The sequence below is a fragment of the Prionailurus viverrinus genome, chromosome B1, assembly GCF_022837055.1.
Source record: "Prionailurus viverrinus isolate Anna chromosome B1, UM_Priviv_1.0, whole genome shotgun sequence".
Lineage (NCBI taxonomy): Eukaryota > Metazoa > Chordata > Mammalia > Carnivora > Felidae > Prionailurus > Prionailurus viverrinus.
In genome coordinates this window covers 142,171,106-142,193,158 of record NC_062564.1, presented here as the reverse complement: position 1 = coordinate 142,193,158, position 22,053 = coordinate 142,171,106, and the positions used below count along the sequence as shown (strand labels likewise).

Below are 22,053 nucleotides of genomic sequence, written 5' to 3'. Positions count from 1 at the left end.
CCTGTATATTAAAGGGACAGAATATGGTGTGAGGTCCAGATAAAGTCTAGAAATTTCCTGAAGAAAACAGATTAAGCCATTTCAAAAGATAATTTTTTATGGAATTAGCAGTCTTTTGAAAAACTTGTAATCAAATTTTAAATCCCTGACAACATTGAATATGAAAAAATATTCTAGAAAAATAAAATTTTTGTGTCCCAAAGATTGATAAAACACTTGGCTCTTTTCCTAAATTGCCCATGGAAACACTTTACATTGTGCTTGAAAACAAAAGAAAAATCTAAGTTCCGTAGGGGATTATAGGATTCCACCAATGATAAAAATAAAATTTTTTCAAACGAAGCTTTTTTGTTATAAAAGAAATATGTGTTTATGGAGGAAAATATAAGATGAATAAACCAATTCTCCCATTCATACACACGTACATGCAGTTAGCTTCTCCATGAAAGCTTCCGTTTATATTTTGTTATCTTTCGATCCAGTTTTTGTTCACTGCATAGTTAAATAAAAATGTTTGAGCCAAGTTAATAGCAGTAACAGGAATTCCCTTAGAAGAAATATTCTCTTGGAAGTATGATGCGTTGCCTTTTCAAAAGTATTTCCGTGAGGTATTGTAGGAGATGGGAAATTGCCCAAACATACACAGCTCTGAACTGTGTGTTGGGAAGTTTCCTAGATATGATATCCAAATCCCATGACCTCATTTCCTGCTGCCAGAGATATGAATAGACTTGGGCATCTTCCCAATTAGGGCTGATTCAGGCTCTCCTATAGGCCACTGGAAAATGTGGTCAGTGAGGGACTATGTACTGATCCGTTGGGAATAACTGTGTACCTTTAAAATCTTGTCCAAGGCAACTGAACAGTGGAGGCACATCTTCTCAGTCTTCAGAAATGTTTTTGTTCAAGTATCACCCACTCAGAAAAGCCCTCCCGGATCACCCTATAGAAAGAAGCATCCTGGACACTTCCTATCCCTTTCTTTATTTTTAAAATTTATGTATGTCTACTAGACTATAGGTTCCATAACGGCAGTGATTTGGGCTTTTTCCACTGCTGAGGAAGAAGCTTGGTCTGGCACCTACGTGCCCAGCACGGTTGTGGGTACTTGGTTATAATTACTGACTGCAGAAGTAACTAAATGAGTGAGGTAAAAATTGAACTGAGATGTAACCATATGCCTTTTCATCCCAGGGAGGAAATAACCCTCCGTGTGCATACCTTTTGCTTGGCAGGTGAGAGACTCTGCTCAGTCGTTCCTCACCGTGCACGTGCCTCTCTATGTGTCCTACATCTATGTGACAGCCCCCAGGGGCTGGGCTTCTTTGGAGCACCACACTGAGATGGAGTTTTCCTTCTTCTATGACACTGTTCTCTGGAGAACAGGTATACCCATTTACATCTTAACTACTCCTGCCGTATGCTTAAGTAAGACTAAAAGAAAATAATGAGTAGTTCCTTTTAATAAGAGCCCCATTCTTCATCCCGTTGTCCTATATACAGTCCAAGTGGGCTGCTACTCTAGACCAAATGAATAAAGTGAGCCAGGTTGTTCTTGATATATTTTTCCATTTCAATGCATCTGATTCGAAGACGCTTTTGCTCCTTAAATGCCTTGAATTACACCATTTTTAACTAGGAGCAAATGAACATGGTTATACTCCAGAAGGACACCTCTAAACCCCTAATGGACCGTATAGGACCCATCTGTCACCTGCCATCCTCTACTCTGGGTGTGAATTGAGTTTTTCATCCCTGCAGGCCCTCTAGTATCAGCATTCATGGACATGGTTATTTTCAGGAACCACAGCCCCTCAGCTAAGAGTTCACACCTTACCCTTATCTCCTCCAAGCCACCTTTTCCTGCTGCTATCACACGATCCCCCAAAATTATCTCCCCTTCTGCTGCTCCCGTTCTCCCTCACCTGTAAATCTCTACAGGTGATTTACTCGATCTGGCACAGAGATACTAACCAGCTACAGGAGTTTTCTTTAGATAGGACCTCATCTCTAGTAATGGAAAGTACAGTCCTTTCTTCTGTTCAGTGCTTTCAACTCAAATCATTTGTCTTATATTTCTCATAGGAAAATAACTTCAGGAAGTTTTCACACTCTGGGTCAGATCATTTCTTGAGATTTGGGGTTCTTTTTAAATGTTATTTTCCCCATCCTTTGGTCGCCCTTTTGTTTTGATTCATACTGGACTCATTGGACATCATGATTGTAGTTACTCTTATTAAAGCCACAGATCACTCATGTCATACCATATATGGCTGGCCTTCTACATGCTAATCTTTAATCCTCCATGGATTTAATATTAAATGTAGCCACCAGGACATGGTTTATGGTTCTGTCGAGTCATGAAAGGTGTCCTTGTAAGAGCGCCTTGGTGGCTCAGTTGGTTAAATAACTGACTCTTGATCTCTGCTCAGCTCATGATCTCATGGTTCCTGAGTTTGAGTCCCATATCTGGCTCTGTGCTGACAGCGCGGAGCCGGCTTGGGATTCTGTCTCTCCCTCTCTCTGTGCCTTCCCTGCTCACACACTCTTGCTCTCTCAAAATAAATACATAAACTTAAAACAAAAAAAAGGTGTCCCCATAAGGAAAAGCAAACAGTATGAAGCAGATGCACTATAACCGCATGCTGCTGTCAAGTTGATAGAAGTTTAAAGGCCAGTTGTTTTGAGCCATGGGCTGGGGCCCTGACTCTGGTCCAGGTGGCATTTTCAGGTATGAAGAAACTATGTCAAAGAGAATGGAACTATAACAACAACAACAACAACAACAACAACAACAACAGTGGAATGAACTGTCATACAGTTTTAATTGGCAAATGTGTCTGAATAGATTCTACGTTGCTATGAATATGTACATTTTTCTTACATTCAAATGACTGTGCAGCTCTTACTTAGAGGTGTCTCTGGGACAACTCACATGTAGGATACTATGTGCGAGATCTCCATGCCCTAACTTGGATGTCTTATGTATGATTGCCTGCCTAGGAATCCAGACAGACAGCGTGCTCTCTGCAAGGCTTCAGATAATAAGAATCTATATCCGAGAAGATGGCCGTCTCGTTATTGAATTCAAGACCCATGCCAAGTTCAGAGGTAATATCAGTGCAGGTTTTCCAATTTTTTATTAAGAAACATTACAAACACAGACAAAAGGTAAAGGAATAGAACAATGAAAAACCAAGTCAACAATTGTTAATGTTTTGCTATGTGTGTATGCACCCATACCCATATTTATGTACCACATTTGAAAACAAGCTGCAGACTTCTTGTCAAGTTACTCTAGATACTTTAGAAGCCTCTCCTGAGAACAAAGACATTCTCTTACACATCACAAGAGTATCACTACATCAAGATATTTAAGATTGATCCAATAATAGCTAGTCTATATTCGTATTTCCTTTCTTGTCCTACAAGTGTCTTTTCCATTTGTTTTCATATTGTTTTGTATTTATTTTATATCTGTTTATATAAAGGGAAAGTGGATCCAATCAATATCCACATACATTCTAGTTGTTATATTTTTTCAGTCTCTCAATCTACAAGTCTCTCTACTTTTATTTATTCATGACAATAGATGACTACAGTTTGAAGGAGTAGAAGTGTCCTGCTGAATAACCTTTATTATGTTTAAAATTGTTTGCTTTCACTGAGGACTTGAGTGGCTTTAAGTGTAGTTTTTTAAAATCTGAATTTGATATTTCTATTTATAAACTACCAGGACCTTTCTGCCTCTAAGAAACATGTACTTTGGAATTGAAAGCTAAGTTTATTTGACATACATTGTCCCATAAAGACCCCTATTATTATGAATATGCTTGGCACCATTTCTACATGGTACATTTGTGTTGTTTATAAATATATATGACCATAATGTCCATCATGAGTAGGATGATAGACTGGGGTGAGATGCCATGCTGTCCAGCCAGAGTGAAATACATTCTAAAGGGTTAGAAGGTAGGTATAACTGTCATTGTTTGATAAAAGTATATTCATTCAGTACTAAGGCTTTAGTAGGGGATTCACCTCAAGTACTATAAAACTCACAAATAAGTATGTGTGTCTCCCCTTGAAATAGGACAGTTTGTGATGGAGCATCACACCCTCCCTGATGTGAAATCATTCATACTGACTCCAGACCATCTAGGAGGAATTGAATTTGACCTGCAGCTACTATGGAGTGCTCAGACTTTTGATTCTCCGTATCAACTCTGGAGAGCCACAAGCTCTTATAACAGGTGAATACAGGATGGGGGTGTTCAAGGGTAGATCTAAAATGGTCTCAGTCTCTTTCAGGAGCTTGGGAAATAGGGCTTCCCCCCACACCAAAGGTTGGATTTCTATCATAAGGTGGGGGGGGGGGGATAGAAATAACCCTCCAACATGGGCCACCTGGGTGGCTCAGTTGGTTAAGTGTCTGACTTCAGCTCAGGTCATGATCTCACGGTTTATGAATTTGAACCTCCCATTGGGCTCTGTGCTGACAGCACAGAGCCTGGAGTCTGCTTCAGATTCTGTGTCTCCCTCTCTCTCTGCCCTTCCCCACTCGCACTCTGTCCCTCTCTCTCTCTCTCAAAAATAAACAAACATTTAAAAAAAATTTTTTTAAAGAAATAACCCTCCAAAAATAGAAAGAAACAAATTAAGTCAGATCAGCTTCTGCTATAAACCAGGAAGTGGTTACCCTTATTACAAGGACAAGACCAAGAAGGCTGCATATAATTTCTACTCACATCCTATAGCTAGAATTTAATTACATGACACATCTGCCTGCAAGAGAAGCTGGGAAATTAAAATCATAGTATAATAAAGAAACTTCAGTCACCACAACCCATTCAAAATCCAGGATCTCTGACTATCAGGTCTAGATGTCACCCTTATGTCCAGTGTTCTATAAAATAAATAATAAGATTTATCTCTCTCCCACACCCAAGATAGAGGTGGAATAGGAATTGGTTAAATACAGCAAAATATCTCTTTTGTAAAGGGGAAGAATAGGAGAAACATAATTAAAACTATTATAAAAAACTATCCATAAAAAAGATAATGAGGCAACTGGGAGTCTGTCGTGACTATTATTATCCTTATTTTATAGATCATGAAATTAAGATCTATAAACAAGATGAAATTCTTGTTCCATCTTTATAGTTAAGAAGTGGCAGATTATCTTAAGAATCATTTTCAAAAAGATGTCATTAATTGTGAAATTTTGGTCTTCTATCAGGTATTTTTTTAAATAATGTTTCCTTTGAAATCAATATATAATAATCTTCAAAGGCTGTGCTTTCCCCAAGCTCATGAGATTATCCACACACTTTGTCCTAATTTATAGACATGGAAACTGTCCTCTTTAAATCCTCTGCTAACTCCCCACTGCCTACTGGATGAAGTCCAAATTCTTTATTCAGAGTCCACACCCTCCCTTCTGCCTCATCTCAAACCCAGCCTCCCAACCACATTAAATATCTCATCAACCCCTGAACCCACCAACCCAACTACACTTCCATTCCCTCTGCCCTTCCTACTCTTTCCCTCTTGCAGACCTTGAACTCAGAGGGCCCCAGCTCAAATACTCTCAAATACTGACCCCTCTGTGACATCTTTGCTGACTCTCCATCCAGTGCTAGAAGATCCTCCTCCCATTCCCTCTTTGTTCCATTTTCTACCATAACACAGTTCATTATATTAAATGCTCTAAGTAGAATCCTGTTTTCCCCTAGCTGGTGAGCTCCCCAAGGGTAAAGGCATACCTGATTGATCTTGAATCCCCAGAGCTACAGGTTTTACCACATGGTAGGTCCTGAATAAACATCCTTTAAGAGTTTAAGTTTGAGGTAAGGAGACAAAAATATTTGGATAAATGGCAAAGTATGGAACACCATCCAGCATTCGGTGCAATGTGCACTGTAAGAGGTAAGGAACACTGAGACTATAGCGGTTCAGGGAGGGTTAGGGAGCTGTACAAATCTTCCTGGAGGAGGGTCACAGCTCGTGCTCCATGTTGCAGTATGAGTAATGTCTAATTTTTTGAAAGGAGAGGAGAGGAACTTTAGAATTAAAGACCTGCATCTAGGGCTGTGTTTGGTATATACACAGGGATGGTGAGGAAACAGACCTAAATCATATTTAGGGATGGGAAAAGTAGGACTGTGGGTTTGGGAGGCCATGAAATCCTTCATTCACTTGTTCAACAAATATTTATTGAGCATTTGCTGTGTTTTGCAGAAGGTTCTAGGCACTTGGATACATCAGTGAACAATTTAAAGATCCTTGCACACAGCACTTACAGTAAAGTAAAAAGACATAAAAAGGTCAATAAATAAGTATAGTAGAGCATGTCAGAAGGTGGGGAGTGCTATGGAAAAATAAAAGATTTAGAGCAGGGTAAGGGGAATCAGGATGGGGAAGGGGACATTGTAATTTTAATTAAGATCTTCAAAGTAGCCCTCATCAAGAATGTACACTTGAACAAATACGTGAAGGAGATGAGGGAATTCGCTATGCAGATTATCAGGGAAAGAAGTTCCTGGCAGAGTTCCTGAATTGACAGCATTTCTAGCATCTTGGGGAATAGCAAGGAGGCTGGTGTGGCTGGACTGGAGTGAGCAAGGAGAAGGATGATAGGCAGTAAGGTCAAAAATGTAAGGGGATGGGGTAGGGCCACCATGTGGAGCCTTGTAGACCAGTGCGTGGATTTTGACTTTTACCCCAGTGCATTGGGAGCCACAGCAGGGTTTGAGCAGAGGGGCAACATGATCTGTCCTGTTTGAAAGCAAGGGTCGGGCATGGTCAGTTCTGCCTAAGCATTTCTATTAATTATGGGTTACTATTCACATTATACATGTCAATTTTCATGTAATTCAAATATGGTGTATAAAGTCTAAGCTTGGAGGAAGATAGGGATCACGTAGGACAACTGCAGACACATAGACTGTCAGACAGGAAGGGGCTTAGAAACCAAGCCCTGTAAGTTTGTGTGGCATGTGAAAAGTCATACAGTCATACAGAGGCAATGCCAAGCCAGGTTTAGACTGTCTCACAGTTTGTAGCTTGTGCCATTCCACTACAATGACCCAGGATGTGTCACAAAACTTCTGTTTATTTACTTCTTTGCTATCAGTTTATGAATAAATAGATGAATACACAAGAAATGGTCAAAAAAGAAACACAGCAAACGCGAGAACTGTCACAGATCGCTCACAGTAGTTAGAATTAAGACTCCTAGCCCTGCACTCTTCATTCAGGGGATGGCAGCCTCCCAAGACTCCTTGAAGAATCTTCCTGAAGTCTCTGGCTGCCTGGCTGTCTTCCAGACAACCTGCCAGGGCTGGGGCTGCTACTCCATGACAAGTGAAGGAAATGAAGTAGGTGAGGGTACAAACGCTCCATGGTCTTGGTGTCATAACCTTCAGAATTCTGTAATCCACCACATATAGGGAAAATGGCAGCCCTCGGTCTCCTGTGAGAAGAGAGATTTTTCTTCAGCTCCACAAAGCGCTGAGCCTCTAGAGTTTGGGAGAGGAGCCTGGAAACTGAGTGCTGCGGTAACGAGGGCGGGGGCATTCTCTGGAGAGGGGTGTCCTTTAACCCTGAGGCATTTGCCACCACTTCTGTCAGACCAGCAGCTGCCGTGTTCACATCTTAATAAGTAACATCTTTAGCAGTTGAGCATGTGTTGAACAGGGTGTCCGTCAACTAGAAGTGCCAAACAGAAATTGTCAAACAAGTTTCGTGGAAATCTGAAGGAAGTGGCCGGTTCTGTTTTATCTTCACTGGGCCTTTTAGGTTTTTACAAACAATACACCCTTCTCAGCTTTTCTCAGGAAAAGGACTTGAATAGGATAAAGGAAAATAGCACCATTTAACACCTCTGGATAATACCCTGATGGTTAAAACAATCCCTGACGGATTTTTGAAAATTGTGTTTGCAGGCTCGTAAAGGTTGTGGATGCCGGGCACAAATGCCATCTGAAAAGTCAGTGTGTTCTTGGGTAAGTAAATGATCTATAAAATGTCCCCTCTAACCACAGTCTGCTCTGTGTGTTTCCAGGAAGGACTACTCGGGGGAGTACACCATCCACCTGATTCCATGCACTGTGCAGCCCACACAGCCATGGATTGATCCAGGGGAGAAGCCTTTGGCCTGCACTGCACATGCCCCAGAAAGGTAGGGAAATGCAGGAGATCTTCACTGTTTGTAAATCCACCTCCTCGCTAAAATGTATTTGTATCTGCAAAGTCCGTTCTCGCGGTGCCTTCACGGTCATTCATGGACATGCAGAGTGGCAAATTGTTGAGTCACTGGACACGCACATTCCCGGCTCAGGTCAAGCAAGGCCTTCTTGTTGCAGCTTTTGTACTAGAAACAAGTATCCTTTCCGTGGCTACATAGTGCCATGGTTTTCAAATTTGGGTGCTTTTTCTTGGTGATTTCACGGTTTATAATGGCTCCCAAGCATAGTGCTGAAGTGCTATGTGGTGTTTCTAAGTACAGGTAGGCTGTGATGTGCCTCGGGGAAAGCCGGATAGGCTTCACTGGGCATAGGTTTGTCAGTTCCATGTTAACAAATGAGCAACATATTAAGTAAGGTATTCTAAGCAGAAACATGCATAAAACAGTGTTTGGTATTGGTCCGTCAATCAAAATGTTGTGACCAGAGGCTGCAGGGACTCTACCCTCTATTTCCCCTAAGAGCAGTGATTCAGTATTCACTAATTCAGTGTTCACTGTGACTTTATAGAACATACTTACCACAAATAACAAGAATCAACTATACATCAGCCTGTACTCACCTCAGACCTGAGACTGTCTGCATTGTGCCATGTATTCATTCATTCAACCAGTATTAACTCGGCTTTTATCATGTGCTTGGCTCTGGTCCAGCCTGGAGATTATAGCAGAGGACTAAAAGTAACCTCTGCTCTCAGACAGTGGATAGTCGAGTGCCATTTTCCCAGGAGCAGAGCAAAGTGAAGAGAAAACATTTCTGAGAGATGATGCTGAAGACAGGATCTGACATTATCATAAAGAGAAGATAATTTGGAATGTGACGTTCAGATGAAGAAACTGAGAATTGGGCATTGGATTTGGTGATTCAGAAGTCGTTGATGATCTTGACAAAGGGCAGGGTCAGTGGAGTGAGGGGTTAAAGTCTGGTTGGAGTGGGCTTAAGAGATGGCGACGAGAAAGTAGAGACAACAGGGGTAAACTGTGTCTAAGGTGTTTTATTATAAAGGACATCAGCAGAAAGGGACAGTAGCTAGAAACAAAGTCAAAGGAGGTCTTATTTGTGTTTTAGAGTAGAAAATATTTCAGGATATTTGTATTCTGGTGGAAGTAACCCAGTTGGTCTATTAGGTGAAATTTAATGTTGCAGCAGAACAAGGGAAAATCTGCAGAGCCAAACCCTTGAATAGGGTGGGGATAGGTCCGGGATGAGAGGGGAAGGGCTGACCTTTGCTAAAAGCACAGAGTGTTTACTCACAGAGAGAGGAAGGCATGCAGGTGTGTGTGGATATAGACGAGGGGAATATTGGTAGAATGGGAGGGCAGGGATGAAAAAGTAGAATCTGATTAAATCCATTTTCTCCATAAAATGAGAAACCAAGCATGGGATGGAAGTGAGGAACACTGAGGTTTGAGAAGAGAGGAGGAAGTGAGGCAGCCATCTTAGAGAGTGGGAAAGTGTGCTGTCTGTACAGATGGCAGCAGATCAGGCTGTGCTGAGAGCCTGTTGAGTGATTGTTAAATTGCCATATTATTGACAATAAGATAAACTGCATATTTATGGTACGTCCAACTGATAAATTTTTACAACACCCATGAAACCATCAGAACTAAGATAGTGAATATATCCATTTCCTTCGAAGTTTCCTCATGCCCCTTGGTCATCCCTCCCACCCCAGCCCAGCCCACCCCTTTGTCCAGGCATCCACTGATCTGCTTTCTGTCACTACAGATTAGTTTGCATCTTCTAGAAATTTATATAAATGGCATCATACAGTATGCATTCTTCTTCTCTGGCTTTTTTCACACAGTGCGATTATTTTCATGCATTCCTGTTGTGTATTATCAGTAGTTTGTTCCTGTAATTGCCGAATTGTAGTCCATGGTGTGGATATACTACAATTTGTTTATCAGCTCATCAGTTGGTGGGCATTTGGGGTGTTTCCAGTTGATGGCTATGATAAATAAAGCTGCTATGAATGTATATACACAGACCTTTACGTGGACATATGCTTTCAGTTTTCTTGTGTAAATACTTAGGAATGGAATGGCTGGATCATATGGGGAATATGTGCTTAAGTTTTTTTTTGGAATTTTTAAAAAATGTTTATTTATTTTTGAGGGAGAAAGCATAAGTGGGGGAGGGGCAGAGAGCGAGGTAGACACAAATTCTGAAGCAGGCTCCAGGCTCCAAGATGTCAGCACAGAGACTGATGTGGGGTTTGAACCCACCAGCTGTGAGATCATGACCTGAGCCAAAGTCAGCTGCTTAACCAACTGAGCCACCCAGGCGCCCCCTGCATGCTTAACTTTTTAAGAAACTGCCAAACTGTTTTCTGAAGTGTTTGTAATATGTAACATTGTGTGTACATTTCTACCATGAGTGTGTCAGTGTTCCAGTTTCTCAGTATGCTGGGAAAAGTGAGGGAGGTTCTATGTGACCGGAGAATGAATGAACAGGAGTAGTAGCAGGGGTGAGCTGGGAAGTTAGGAGGTGGTAGTTAGAGAGTGAGGTGCTGGACAATGAGATTCTTGGAGGTGGTGCATAGTAGGACCATGAAGCATAGGTGGCTGTGGTTGGGGGGGAGAACAAGCTCTTTGAGGTGAAGATATTAAGGAACTGAGGGGTTAAGGCATTAGATGATTCATCCATGTGGATGTTGAAATCATCAAGATTAATGGTAGGAACACCACAGCCAGCTAAATGGGGGAGGGAAAGTGACCAGGAAAATAGTGGTTGGCTGAAATAAGGAAGAACGAGGGCAAATAATCTGGTAAGATATACTGGAGATTTCTATTCATGTATTAAAATTTTTAAATTATGGATATTATCTTATTTATTTATTTATTTATTCATTTATTTAATGTTTATTTATTTTTGAGAGAAAGAGCACAAGTGGGGGAGGGGCACAGAGGAGGTGGGGGACAGAGGACCTGAAGCAGGTTCTGCACTGACAGCGGCAAGGCTGATGGGGGGCTCGAACTCATGAACCGTGAAATCATGACCTGTGTCGAAGTCAGACACTTAACCAACTGAGCTGCCCAGGTACCCAAATAGGAATATTATTTTAGATAGTCAGAAGACCATATATAGTATACATATAATACCTCAAGAAACAGAATATTACCTAAAATGAATTGCAATTACAATAAATGAGTATCTCTTAGGCTGTGCTACTCATTATGAAATGAGTACTAACAACTACCGGTGATATGAAAGATCATGTATGGAGTGCAGACTATGCAGGAGACTCTGTACTAGGCTCTGAAGAGTTAATTTCTTACCACAGTGGCCCGCAGAAAATTGGCACTGTTCTTTCCATTTTATAACCCGTGAAAGTTGGAGTAAAGAAAAAAAAGAAATAGAACATTACCAGTACCTTTTATTTTTTTTAAGTTTATTTACTTATTTTGAGAGAGAGAGAGAGAGTGCGAGCATGAGTGGGGGAGTGGCAGAGAGAAAGCGAGACAGAGGATCTTAAGCAGGTTCTATGCTGTGAGCATGGAGCCCAACATGGGCCTCAAAGCCATGAAACATGAGATCATGACCTGAGCCAAAACTAATAGTTGGATGCTCAACTGACAGAGCCCCCCAGGTGCCCCACCAGTACCTTTTAAATACCCTTAGTGCCCTTTCCACTTGCTCTCTCTTCCACCTTTTGGCAAAGATAACCACTAAACTGATGTTTGTATTTATCATTCCTTGTTTTGGTTTATGGTTTACCTCCTTTTTACTTCTGCATGGTTTTGCGTGTGTTTTTTTGAGCGATATAAAAATGTCATACTGCACAAATTCTCTCTGCAACTTTTCTTTTTTGCTCAGTGAATCATTTCCTGATTCATAAGTATATCAACATTTGTGTTGATTCATGTAGCTGTAGTGTGGTTTTCACTGCCTTAAGGTATTCATTGTGGGAATATTCCACAATTTATTTGACCATTCTATTTGACTTACAATTCCATATTCTATTAGGAGGAATACTCTATTTGTCTCTGAGTGTACATGTGTGAGAAGAGTTTCTCCAGGGTAGGTCCTGGATTTTTTTTTTTTTTTAAGAGGAGAGAGGTTTGAAAATGGCAAAAGGGAGCAAAGAAAGCACCAACCCATTTCCATCCACTGGTGTGTGGGGGTGTGGGAGGCCACAGAGGGAAGAGTGTTGTTGAGTCAGTATTCTAAGGCTTCAGAGTTGGAAATCTTTGCCTTGCATCAGGGAGATCGTTACTTGTGGGGTCCTTGTTATTCCCAGGGTGACTTTCCATAGGGCATAACCTGGCTTTTGATCACCTCTGTGGCTCCATACGGATGCAGTAGAACCATAACACAACAAATAATCAAGACTGACTCAGGGAATTCAGACCTAATTCAAAAGAATTTTGTCTCATGTGATGCCTATTTTTGTGAGGTCTGTAATACCGTCTAACCTTATAAATCCTCATCATCTTCATCATCTCAAATCCATCATTTGTTCTATTTAATCAGTCAATATTTATTGAGTGTCTTAGGTGTCAGGCGCTATGTAGAGTCTGGTAACACCCAGTATTAACAAGAAAAACCTGTTTCCCTGAGTCAGCTAAATGAGCTGCCGTGCAACTAATGGTGACATCAAAGTTGTTGAAGCAGGGTCAGCCCTGGCTTGTATGGGTTGCCTCCACACTCCACGTTCCTCCTATACCCCAACCCTCTCAAATCTACCCACTGGAGCACTTTCCATTAAAAGTAAGGAATGGTCAGATGGACTCTTGGAAGCATAAAGCATTGAAATTATCAGTCATGCATCATTCTTTAACAAATGTATGTGTCAGAAGCTTGGCTTTCATTGAAGATATGACAACGAGCAGATAGATATGGGCTGTGACGCTAGTGGAACCTGTAATGGGTGAGATGGACTTTCATCAGATGTACATTTAAAGTCACATTTAAATAAAATATCAAACCATGATAAGTACTTGGAAAGAAAAGTGCACAGTGTGATGAGAACAAATGATAAGGGGTCTGACCAAGCCTGGAAGGGAGGAGAAAGAGCGTGAGCTTCCTAGAGACAGGGGTGCTTGAGTTGAGATCTGGAGGATAACTAGGAGTTAATTCGGCAAAGAAAGGCAGACAGAGGAGGAGTGTTCCAGCAGAATGTGCAGCAAGATCAAAGTCAGGAAACTTTAAATCCATTATCACTAATCTCAGGTGGACCCTCAGGGCTTCCCAGCAGGAAACAACGGTCCGCTAACCAATGGCTTCACTCTCCCATTCTTCTCAACTATTTTACTCCTTCTCCTTCCCACTCAGATTGCTGTATCTCCCCGGTCCTCACCCTCAGCTGATTATTTTGTGTCCTATTTCATGGAGGAAACAGAAGAAACCAGAAGAGAACTCACCCAAGCTCCTACTGTCCTATCTGCTGACCTCCTGCATCTGCACATGCACACCCGTCGGAATGCAGGAACAGCCCTGGCTCCTGCTCACAGCCAGCGGCTCCACTTGTGCACTGGAACCCAAATCCTCTCTACTTTATAAAGAGGATCTTATAAAGGAGCAGTTCTCTCTATGAATCATTCCAATCAGCATTGAAAACGTAACTTTTCCCATCTCTAAAAAATAAAAGTCCCTTCTTGACCCCGTTTCACCCTCCCCACCCATTTTTCTCCTTCCTTGTACGTTAAGCTGTCCCTTAAAAGTCGCCTAGATTCACAATTTCCGGTTTGTCACCTTCCATTATCTCTGGAGCCTGCTGCAGTGACGCTTCTGCTCTCATCCCTTAACGAAGCTTGATCTTGTCAAGGTCACCAGTGACTGTGTCTTACTAGAACCAGGGGTTAAGTCTTATCTTGATTTTTGTGATGGCTTCACAACATTTAACAGTTGTTCAGTCTCCTTGAGACGCTTTCTTCACTCAGCTGGACTGTCGTGCTCTGTAGGTTTTCCTTCTACCCCATTGGCTTTTCCTCACTATCTGCTCTGCTGGTTCCTTCTCTTTTCTATTGTTTTTGAATTTGAGTGCCCTAAGTGTCATGTCTGACCTGTCTCTTCTCTGTTTTCTTCTTTTTTTTTTCTTTCCAAGATTTTATGTTAATTCAAGTGAGTTAACTAACATATAGTGTAGTATTGGTCTCAGGAGTAGAGTTCAGTGATTCATCACTTACATACAACCAAGTGCTTATCACAAGTGCCCTCCTTAATAACCCTCACCCATTTGGCCCATCCCCCACCTATTTCCCCTTCAGCAACCCTCAGTTTGTTTTCTATAGTTAAGAGTCTCTTAGAGTTTGCCTTTCTCTGTTTTTATCTTATTTTTCCTTCCCTTCCTCTATGTTCATCTATTATTCTTCTTAAATTCCACATATGAGTGAAATCGTATGTTCTCTGACTTATTTTGCTTAGTATAATACTCTCTAGCTCCATCCACATTGCCGCAAATGGCAAAATTTCATTCTTTTGATGGCTGTATAATATTCCATCGTGTATATACATCTTCTTTATCCATTGATCAATCGATGGACATTTGGGCTTTTTCTATAATTTGGCTATTGTTGATAGTGCTGCTAAATACATTGGGGTGCGTGTGCCCCTTGAAGTCAGTATTTTTGTATCCTTTGGCTAAATACCTCGTAGTGCAGTTGCTGAGTCATAGGGTAGTTCTATCTTTAACTTTCTGAGGAATCACTGTACTCCCCTTCTCGGTTTTCATGTGGTGGTTTCATTCATTCATTCTTAAGGTTTTAAATGCAAAGGAGCACCTTCAGCCCAGGGCTTACCTCTCAGATCCAGACTTGTGCATCAGATTGACTGCTCAGCATCTCCACCTGGCTCTCTCATAGGCCTCCCAAGTTGAACATGCCTGTTGCTTAATCCCTTATGTTTCTCCACCAAACCTAGTCCTCCCACAGTTTTCCCATCTCAGGTAAGGGTACCTCTAACCTCCTAGTTTTCCTCTCACTGAGGCCTTCCATGCCCTCCACATTTAAAAGTCCCAGCTGAACTTCTTCCTAGTTTCTCTGCCTAGTGTTTCTCTTCATCACCTGCTTCCTTCTAATGTACTATATGTTTTTGAACTTACTTTATTAACTGTCTTCCTATTGGAATGTAATGTCCCCGAGGGCATATATTTTTCTACTTTGGATCTACTATTTGGATCTACTAATGGATTCCCATTAGTAGAACAATGTCTATCTTATAATAAAAGCACAGTGAATATTTGTTGAACAGTGAGTCCCGAGGCAGTGAAAATTTGGAGTAGAGAACACATCAAGAGACCTAAAGAAAGCCAGTCTGGCTGGAGGAGCCCTTACCTGCCAAAGGCTGAGAAGAAAAGAGCAGATTTAAAAGACCAAGAGAGAAGGCCAGGGAGGTTAAAGTAAGGAGTGAGGCAAGAGAGTATTGTCTAGAAATGTCTTAAAGAGTGGGACAAAGGATAAATAAGTTTGGATCTAATTGAAAAAGTCAAAGTCTCAGAGTATGAAGATCTGGGACAGAGAAGTCTAAGCAGAGCACCATGGCAGTGAGTCCTTTAGCAATCAAAGAGCAACCTTGGGGACCTTCAGAATGAAAGCGCCAGGAAAAGCAGAGGGTACAAAAGAGTTCTAAAGATGAATTAGATTATTTCTGCTCAAAAGAGCAGATTAACCTCATAATGACCCAAACTAATAAAGTTCCTCTCCGACACACATCTCTTTATTCAGTGATCATTTAGCACCTGCAACAAAGCTCTGTTCACAAACCTGAGAAGGGTAGGAAGGGAGGGCAGCTCGAAGTTTACAAAGTTGACCCTGCTCTCAAGGAGCTCTTGTTTCTCCCACATTTAGATTCCTGATCCCCATTGCATTCCAGCAGACCAACCGCCCTGTACCAGTTGTGTACTCGCTCAATACTGAATTTCAGCTCTGCAATAATGAGAAGGTATTCCTAATGGATCCCAATACATCTGATATGTCACTGGCAGAAATGGATTATAAAGGGGCCTTCTCAAAAGGTAAGTTGTTTCCTTCACCTACAAAAAGAGACTCTGATCAGACTTGAGATGCTTTAGGACAGGTCTCTGCTCATTAGCTTCCAGGCAACTCTCCCGTGAAGATTCCCCTGGGCTTGGTTTTAGGGCAGCCAAGGTTTAACCAAGGAACAGACCCACATCCTTCTTGCATGCTGTTTCAAAATAAGATTACATATGTGGTGCTATAATGATTGGCAGGGTGGTAGAATTGTGGAAAACACTGGTCTGAGTGGTAAGAAGACTGGAATTCCCAGCCTGATTCTAACACACTGTCTTGACTTTGGGTAAGTCTCTCTATCTCTCAATTACTCAGAGAAAGTACGTAGCATGACCCCTACTACGTACCAGCCTCAAGGTGTAAATGTCTACGTCCTCTCCATCATGCTTTCTCTACTGGAAATGATTCCTGTGCTCCCTCCTCACCTCAAATGTGCTTTTCTTGATGTTTCAAAAGGTTGGCTCCTTCTTCTCTTCTCTACTTAAATATGAACCTCCTCAAAGAGGCCTTCCCTGACCTGACAACTTCTCAGACCTGACAACTGAGCGTAGGCCTCCATAGTTTTCACTTTCATGGAACATTATTCATTTTTGATAGTACTTCTCACAATTTTTAATATTCTATAATACATATCACATATTTCTTTACTTATTTGTTGCCTATTTCTACCACTAGACTGTGAGTTCCATGATAATAGAGGTTGTGGTCAAATATCAAATGTGCACACCATACCATCAGTGCCTAGGTGCTCAATAAACATTGACTGATTGAATAAAAGACTTAGTCAATTATCTGCCTTTCTTCTCTCAATTACCCCTTCTGCCTTTTTCTTACTTTTAATCTTCTCCTCATATCTGACTTTTTTCTCTCACCCTATAAACACACTCAACTTCTGCCTGTAAGAGAGAAAAAAGCATCCCTCAACCCTAACTCCCCTTCAAAGTTAAGGCTGTTTTCTCCTTTTCTTTTCTCTGAGAAACTTCTTCAAAGAGTGAACACTCACTGTCTCTATGGCCCTTCTTCTCTGTCCATCTGTTGCAAGCTGGGTTTGTCCTACCACAGCTCAGACATCTCTTTTGTCAATGACACCAAATTAGTGGGTTTTCACACTTTTCCCTGTTGGGTTTCCTTTGCACCACCCTCCCTGACATCATCTTGCTTCTCTGACCACTTCTCACTCTCCCGCCCTGGGTCTTCATCCTCTGCCATATCCATGTTGCTGTCCCCAGGTCCCATGCTTGGTTCCTTCTGGCATCACTCCAGTGCTACCTCTGACCATCCCTATGGCTGGGCCCATCGCTTTGCTCTGAACTTCCTACCTACTACTTCACAGCCATTCCTTAAGAGTCGACCTTATCCCTGATCTCTCCTGAACTTCATTTCCACATTTCCACATGGGGCTCCGCAACTACCAAAGTGCTTCAAATGAATGTCTTTCAGATGCCTGGAAGTGTCTAGAACTGGACTTATCTTCCTCCAGACATATTCCTGCCACATCCACTGCCACAGTGATTGCATCATACTCCAGGTGCCCAGGGCCAAAACCTCAGGATTGTCCTCCTGTCTATCATTAAGATCAGTGGAATCTGACTCCAAGACATTTCTTGAGTTTATCCCCTTGATTCACAGCTATATTATAGATACCTATCTCTCACAGAGCCCCCTTCCCAATCTCTGTGACTCTAGACCCTTTGTCTTTCCTCCATTCTCCATGTTTCTGAAGCCCCAGTGTGTTGATATTACACCCATGCTTAAAATCTTTCAGTGTTCCCTATTTCTTACACACCAAAGTCCAGCCTCCCCAGCATCCTTAGCCTATCATCCCAGGAGTGTCTCCTGCTAGAACCTGTGAACAGCCTCCTCTCTAGTCACACTGACCTACTCAGTGCCACATAGCAAATGCTCTGGACAAGCATTTGGAGTCAGACTGATTTGTGCTCAATTTCTTACCCCCCCCCCCTCCTTGTCACAGATACAAAATCTTGGACACAGTATTTAAAATGTGGATAATAACTGGACCTATTTCTTGGGCTCTTGGGAGGAATAAATAAGATAGTATAGATAAAGAATGTGGTGCCATAGCAGGCACTAAGGAGACAGGAACTTTACTAGTACTCATGCCCTTCCAGCATTCAGTATTTTGTGCATGGACTTTATTTTGCCTCAAATGCTCTCCACAGTCTCCTTCAAATGTGCTGTCTGGCAAATGCCTACTCATGTTTTAGGATACTCATGTTTGTTTCCTCTTTAAATCTTTCTACACCTCTCCCCAGGCAGATTTCTGTGCTCGGCTATATGCTCACGTAACATTATGTTCCTTTCTTTGTTGTGGTTCATAACACTACAGTATTGTGGTGGCTAATAACGTGGGTTTTAGAACCAAAATACCTTCACTTTGAATCCTACCATCACCACTTACTAGCTCTGTGACCTTCAACAAGTCCCTTAACCACTCAGTGCTGCAACTTTCTCATCTCTAAAGTTGTGAGCACTACGTGAGTTCTCATATGGGAAGAACTTAGTACAAGACCTAGCAAATCGTATGAGTCTGATAAATGTTAGCTACTTTTAGCAATTGGTTAGGGTTAATTTCTGTCCTCTCACCTGTATCTCACCCACCTTTGTTTCCCCTGTGCCTAACAGTTCTTGATACACCTTACATGCTTACTTAATGTTTGTTGAATGAAAGAAGCTGTAAATGAATGAATATTTCAGGGGCACTTGGAAACATAGAGCTCTTCATAGAGATGTACTTTTGACTCTGAGGGAGTGTGTTAAATCCTTTCTACCCTTGACATTTCTTTCTCTTTACTCTTAAAGTCTGACCTAATTAATGCCTCTCAAATCTTTCCAGGGCAAATCCTTTATGGCCGAGTACTTTGGAATCCAGAACAAAACCTTAATTCTGCTTACAAACTCCAGCTGGAAAAAGTCTATCTTTGTACCGGCAAGGATGGCTATGTGCCTTTCTTCGATCCCACGGGTACAATCTACAATGAGGGGCCACAGTATGGATGCATTCAGCCCAACAAACACCTAAAACACAGATTTCTGCTGTTGGTATGCTAACTATTTGTGTTCAACAGCTGACACTCGAGTTGATTTCCTCAGCTATGAATTCTGCCTAAGCAGATAGAACCCCACTCTCGATGGTATTCTCTCTATACATATTATTGTTGTTTATCTCTGATCAGCTAAATGCTAGTACATATTACCAGATGTGATGGTTATGGCGGGTAACAAGACAGGCTTTTATTAATGTCACAAGAAAAGGAAAGTCAAGGCCAGTGTTTCTCAAAGTACAGACCAGAGACTTCTGAATATCCCTGATTCTCTTTCAGGGAATCCACAAGGTCAAAACTACTTTCATAATATGATGATGGCTGCTTTTCTTCACACTAATTCCCTCATGAATATAGAGAGTATGAAAGGTTTATTGATATGGTTTCAAATTCCACATTATAACTAATCTTTTAAAAATACTAATTACCAAGTTTGATTTAGTATGAAAACAGAATATCCACAATTATCTGAAAAAGGTATGAAAATATTCCTCCCTTTTCCAACTACATATCTGTAGTGAGGCCAAATTTTCTTCATATACTTCAACCAAAGTAACATATTACAGCTGATTCACTATAGAAGTTTTGAGAATCTAGTTCTTTTCCAGAGATTTGCAAAAATGTAAAACAATGCCAGGTCTCTTTTGAGGAGATGGTGGTGACTATAGGTATTTTCCCTAAAAAAATGTTATTTATGCTAACATGCAATGGGTTTTTCATTGCCACTTTAAAATGAATTAGTAAGTATTTTCTAATTTTTCAGTGTTAATTTTAATAGAGTAAACATTGATAGATACAAACCATGTGAACAAAAGACTTTAGTGTCCTTGGTTTGTTTGTTTTTTTAAGTTTATTTATCTATTTTTGAGAAAAGGGGAGAGAGCGAGGGAGAGAGCAAGAACGCATAAGTGGGAGAAGAGCCAAGAAAGAGGAGAGAGAGAGAATTCCAAGCAGGCTCTGTGCCACCAGTACAGAGCCTGTTGCAGGACTCGAACTCATGAAACACAAGATCATGACCTGAGCCAAAATCAAGAGTCAGACACTCACCCAACTGAGTTGCTCAGGTACCCATTGGTATCCTTGAGTTTTAAGTGTGTGAGGGGTCCTGAGACCAAATGGTTTAAGAATTATGTGTTTAGATTATCCCACTCTTTGAGCTTTGAGATCTGAGTAGCCACCAAGTGTCCTTCCTTGAAGAGGGCAGTGGTTGACTTAAGGAAAGGGCTTCTGTAGCACATGCCCTCCTGACCCAACCCAAGGCAGGAGTGGAGAGTACTTTTCTCCTCCCAGTGACTGCCACCTGCCAGTTCAGTGATTCTATCTTTTTATCTTTTTAAACCTTGCGTTTCTTTTTTCTGAAATTCTAGGACCGCAATCAGCCCGAGGTCACTGATAAGTACTTCCATGATGTGCCCTTTGAGGCCCACTTTGCTTCCGAGTTGCCTGATTTCCATGTGGTCAGTAGCATGCCGGGTGTGGATGGATTTACTCTGAAAGTGGATGCACTCTATAAGGTGAGTGTGCTGAGAAACGTAGAAGCATAGGACCAAGGCCACTGTAAAAGTTGTGAAAAGGAAGATGCTATTATCTCTGGACTGTTAGTCTCTTTATAGTGTTCTTGATGGTGGGTCTTTTTTATTGGTGTTAAGCTTATCATTCACCCCAAACCTATCCCAATAGACCTATTTTCACCACCTATCCCAATAGACCACAGCAATAATAAATTCTTTAATTTGCATGTTGTCACTTGTCAGTGTATGCATCAGGGGTGCATATGGTACTCCAGTTTTTCCTAAATTCTTTTCTATCACCTTTTTGGCTGTATGCCACACCAGCTGATCTTCACAGGCATGTGGAAAGTGTTTAACAAAATTATACATACAGTATAGCAATTTAGAATGGCAAGAAGTACTAGTATTTGATAAGCAAAAATACTCTCAATCCCAGTAATAAACATGAACTTACAAGATAAAATTCCACTTTTTCCTATCTCTAAATAGTAGTAATCTGTGACCTTGGATTTCAGAACTATTGCCACTCTTTAGAAGTTAGTTCAAAACCATGGAGGCTTTCAATGGCGGCAGATGATATGGCAGTAAAATACACGGTGACTTAACCGTTCAGGGGATGATCCAGGAAGTGTTCAGATTTAGGAAATTTTTGTCATGTATCTGCATATTTTGCACAGAGTAGGTGTTTAGCAGATATTTGTTGAACGACTCTATCTTAACTAAAGTTCATCAATAAATAGTAAGTTAGCATAACAAGCTATGGAAGTTCACTGGGAATGAATATGGCTCTTAATACTATTACTTCACTGCAATCAGTAAAGACTAACAAATCATAAGTATTTAGCTAAAAAGGCCATAAAAAATAAATGCTTAGGGCTGTTCCATGCACAGGGAAACAGAAGGGAATGTGAATAGCTGGCCCACGATCACCCTAAATTGGAAGCAAAATGGAACCTGTAATATTTGGTTCAATTCTTGATTAGTAGACACCAATCATTGCTAATGCTTTTCTTGAAACCATTTATCAAGGCTTGTGATGGCAATTGTCTTTCCATATCCTTTCTTTTTTTTAATTTTGTTTATTTATTTGTTTATTTATTTATTGGGAGAGAGAGCACACATGAGTTGGGGAGGGGCAGAGAGAGAGAGAATCCCAAGCAGGCTCTGCACCATCAGTGCAAACCCCATTGAGGGGCTCAAACTCACAAACCATGAGATCATGACTTGAGCCGAAACCCAAAGTTGGATGTTTAAGGGGCTG

The 22,053-nt window shown here is 41.2% G+C and overlaps 1 protein-coding gene across 2 annotated transcripts in view; it reads left to right on the top strand.

Annotated features, from left to right (window-relative positions):
* Positions 1-22,053, top strand: part of FRAS1 (Fraser extracellular matrix complex subunit 1) — a 426,783-nt gene that overhangs the window by 401,063 nt on the left and 3,667 nt on the right. For both annotated transcript variants that reach the window (XM_047855347.1, XM_047855346.1), the window contains exons 67-73: positions 1,236-1,386; positions 3,004-3,111; positions 4,094-4,253; positions 8,066-8,182; positions 16,037-16,203; positions 19,074-19,279; positions 20,649-20,795. In XM_047855347.1, coding sequence (XP_047711303.1) covers positions 1,236-1,386; positions 3,004-3,111; positions 4,094-4,253; positions 8,066-8,182; positions 16,037-16,203; positions 19,074-19,279; positions 20,649-20,795 — 1,056 coding nt within the window. The remainder of the gene's footprint in view (positions 1-1,235; positions 1,387-3,003; positions 3,112-4,093; positions 4,254-8,065; positions 8,183-16,036; positions 16,204-19,073; positions 19,280-20,648; positions 20,796-22,053) is intronic.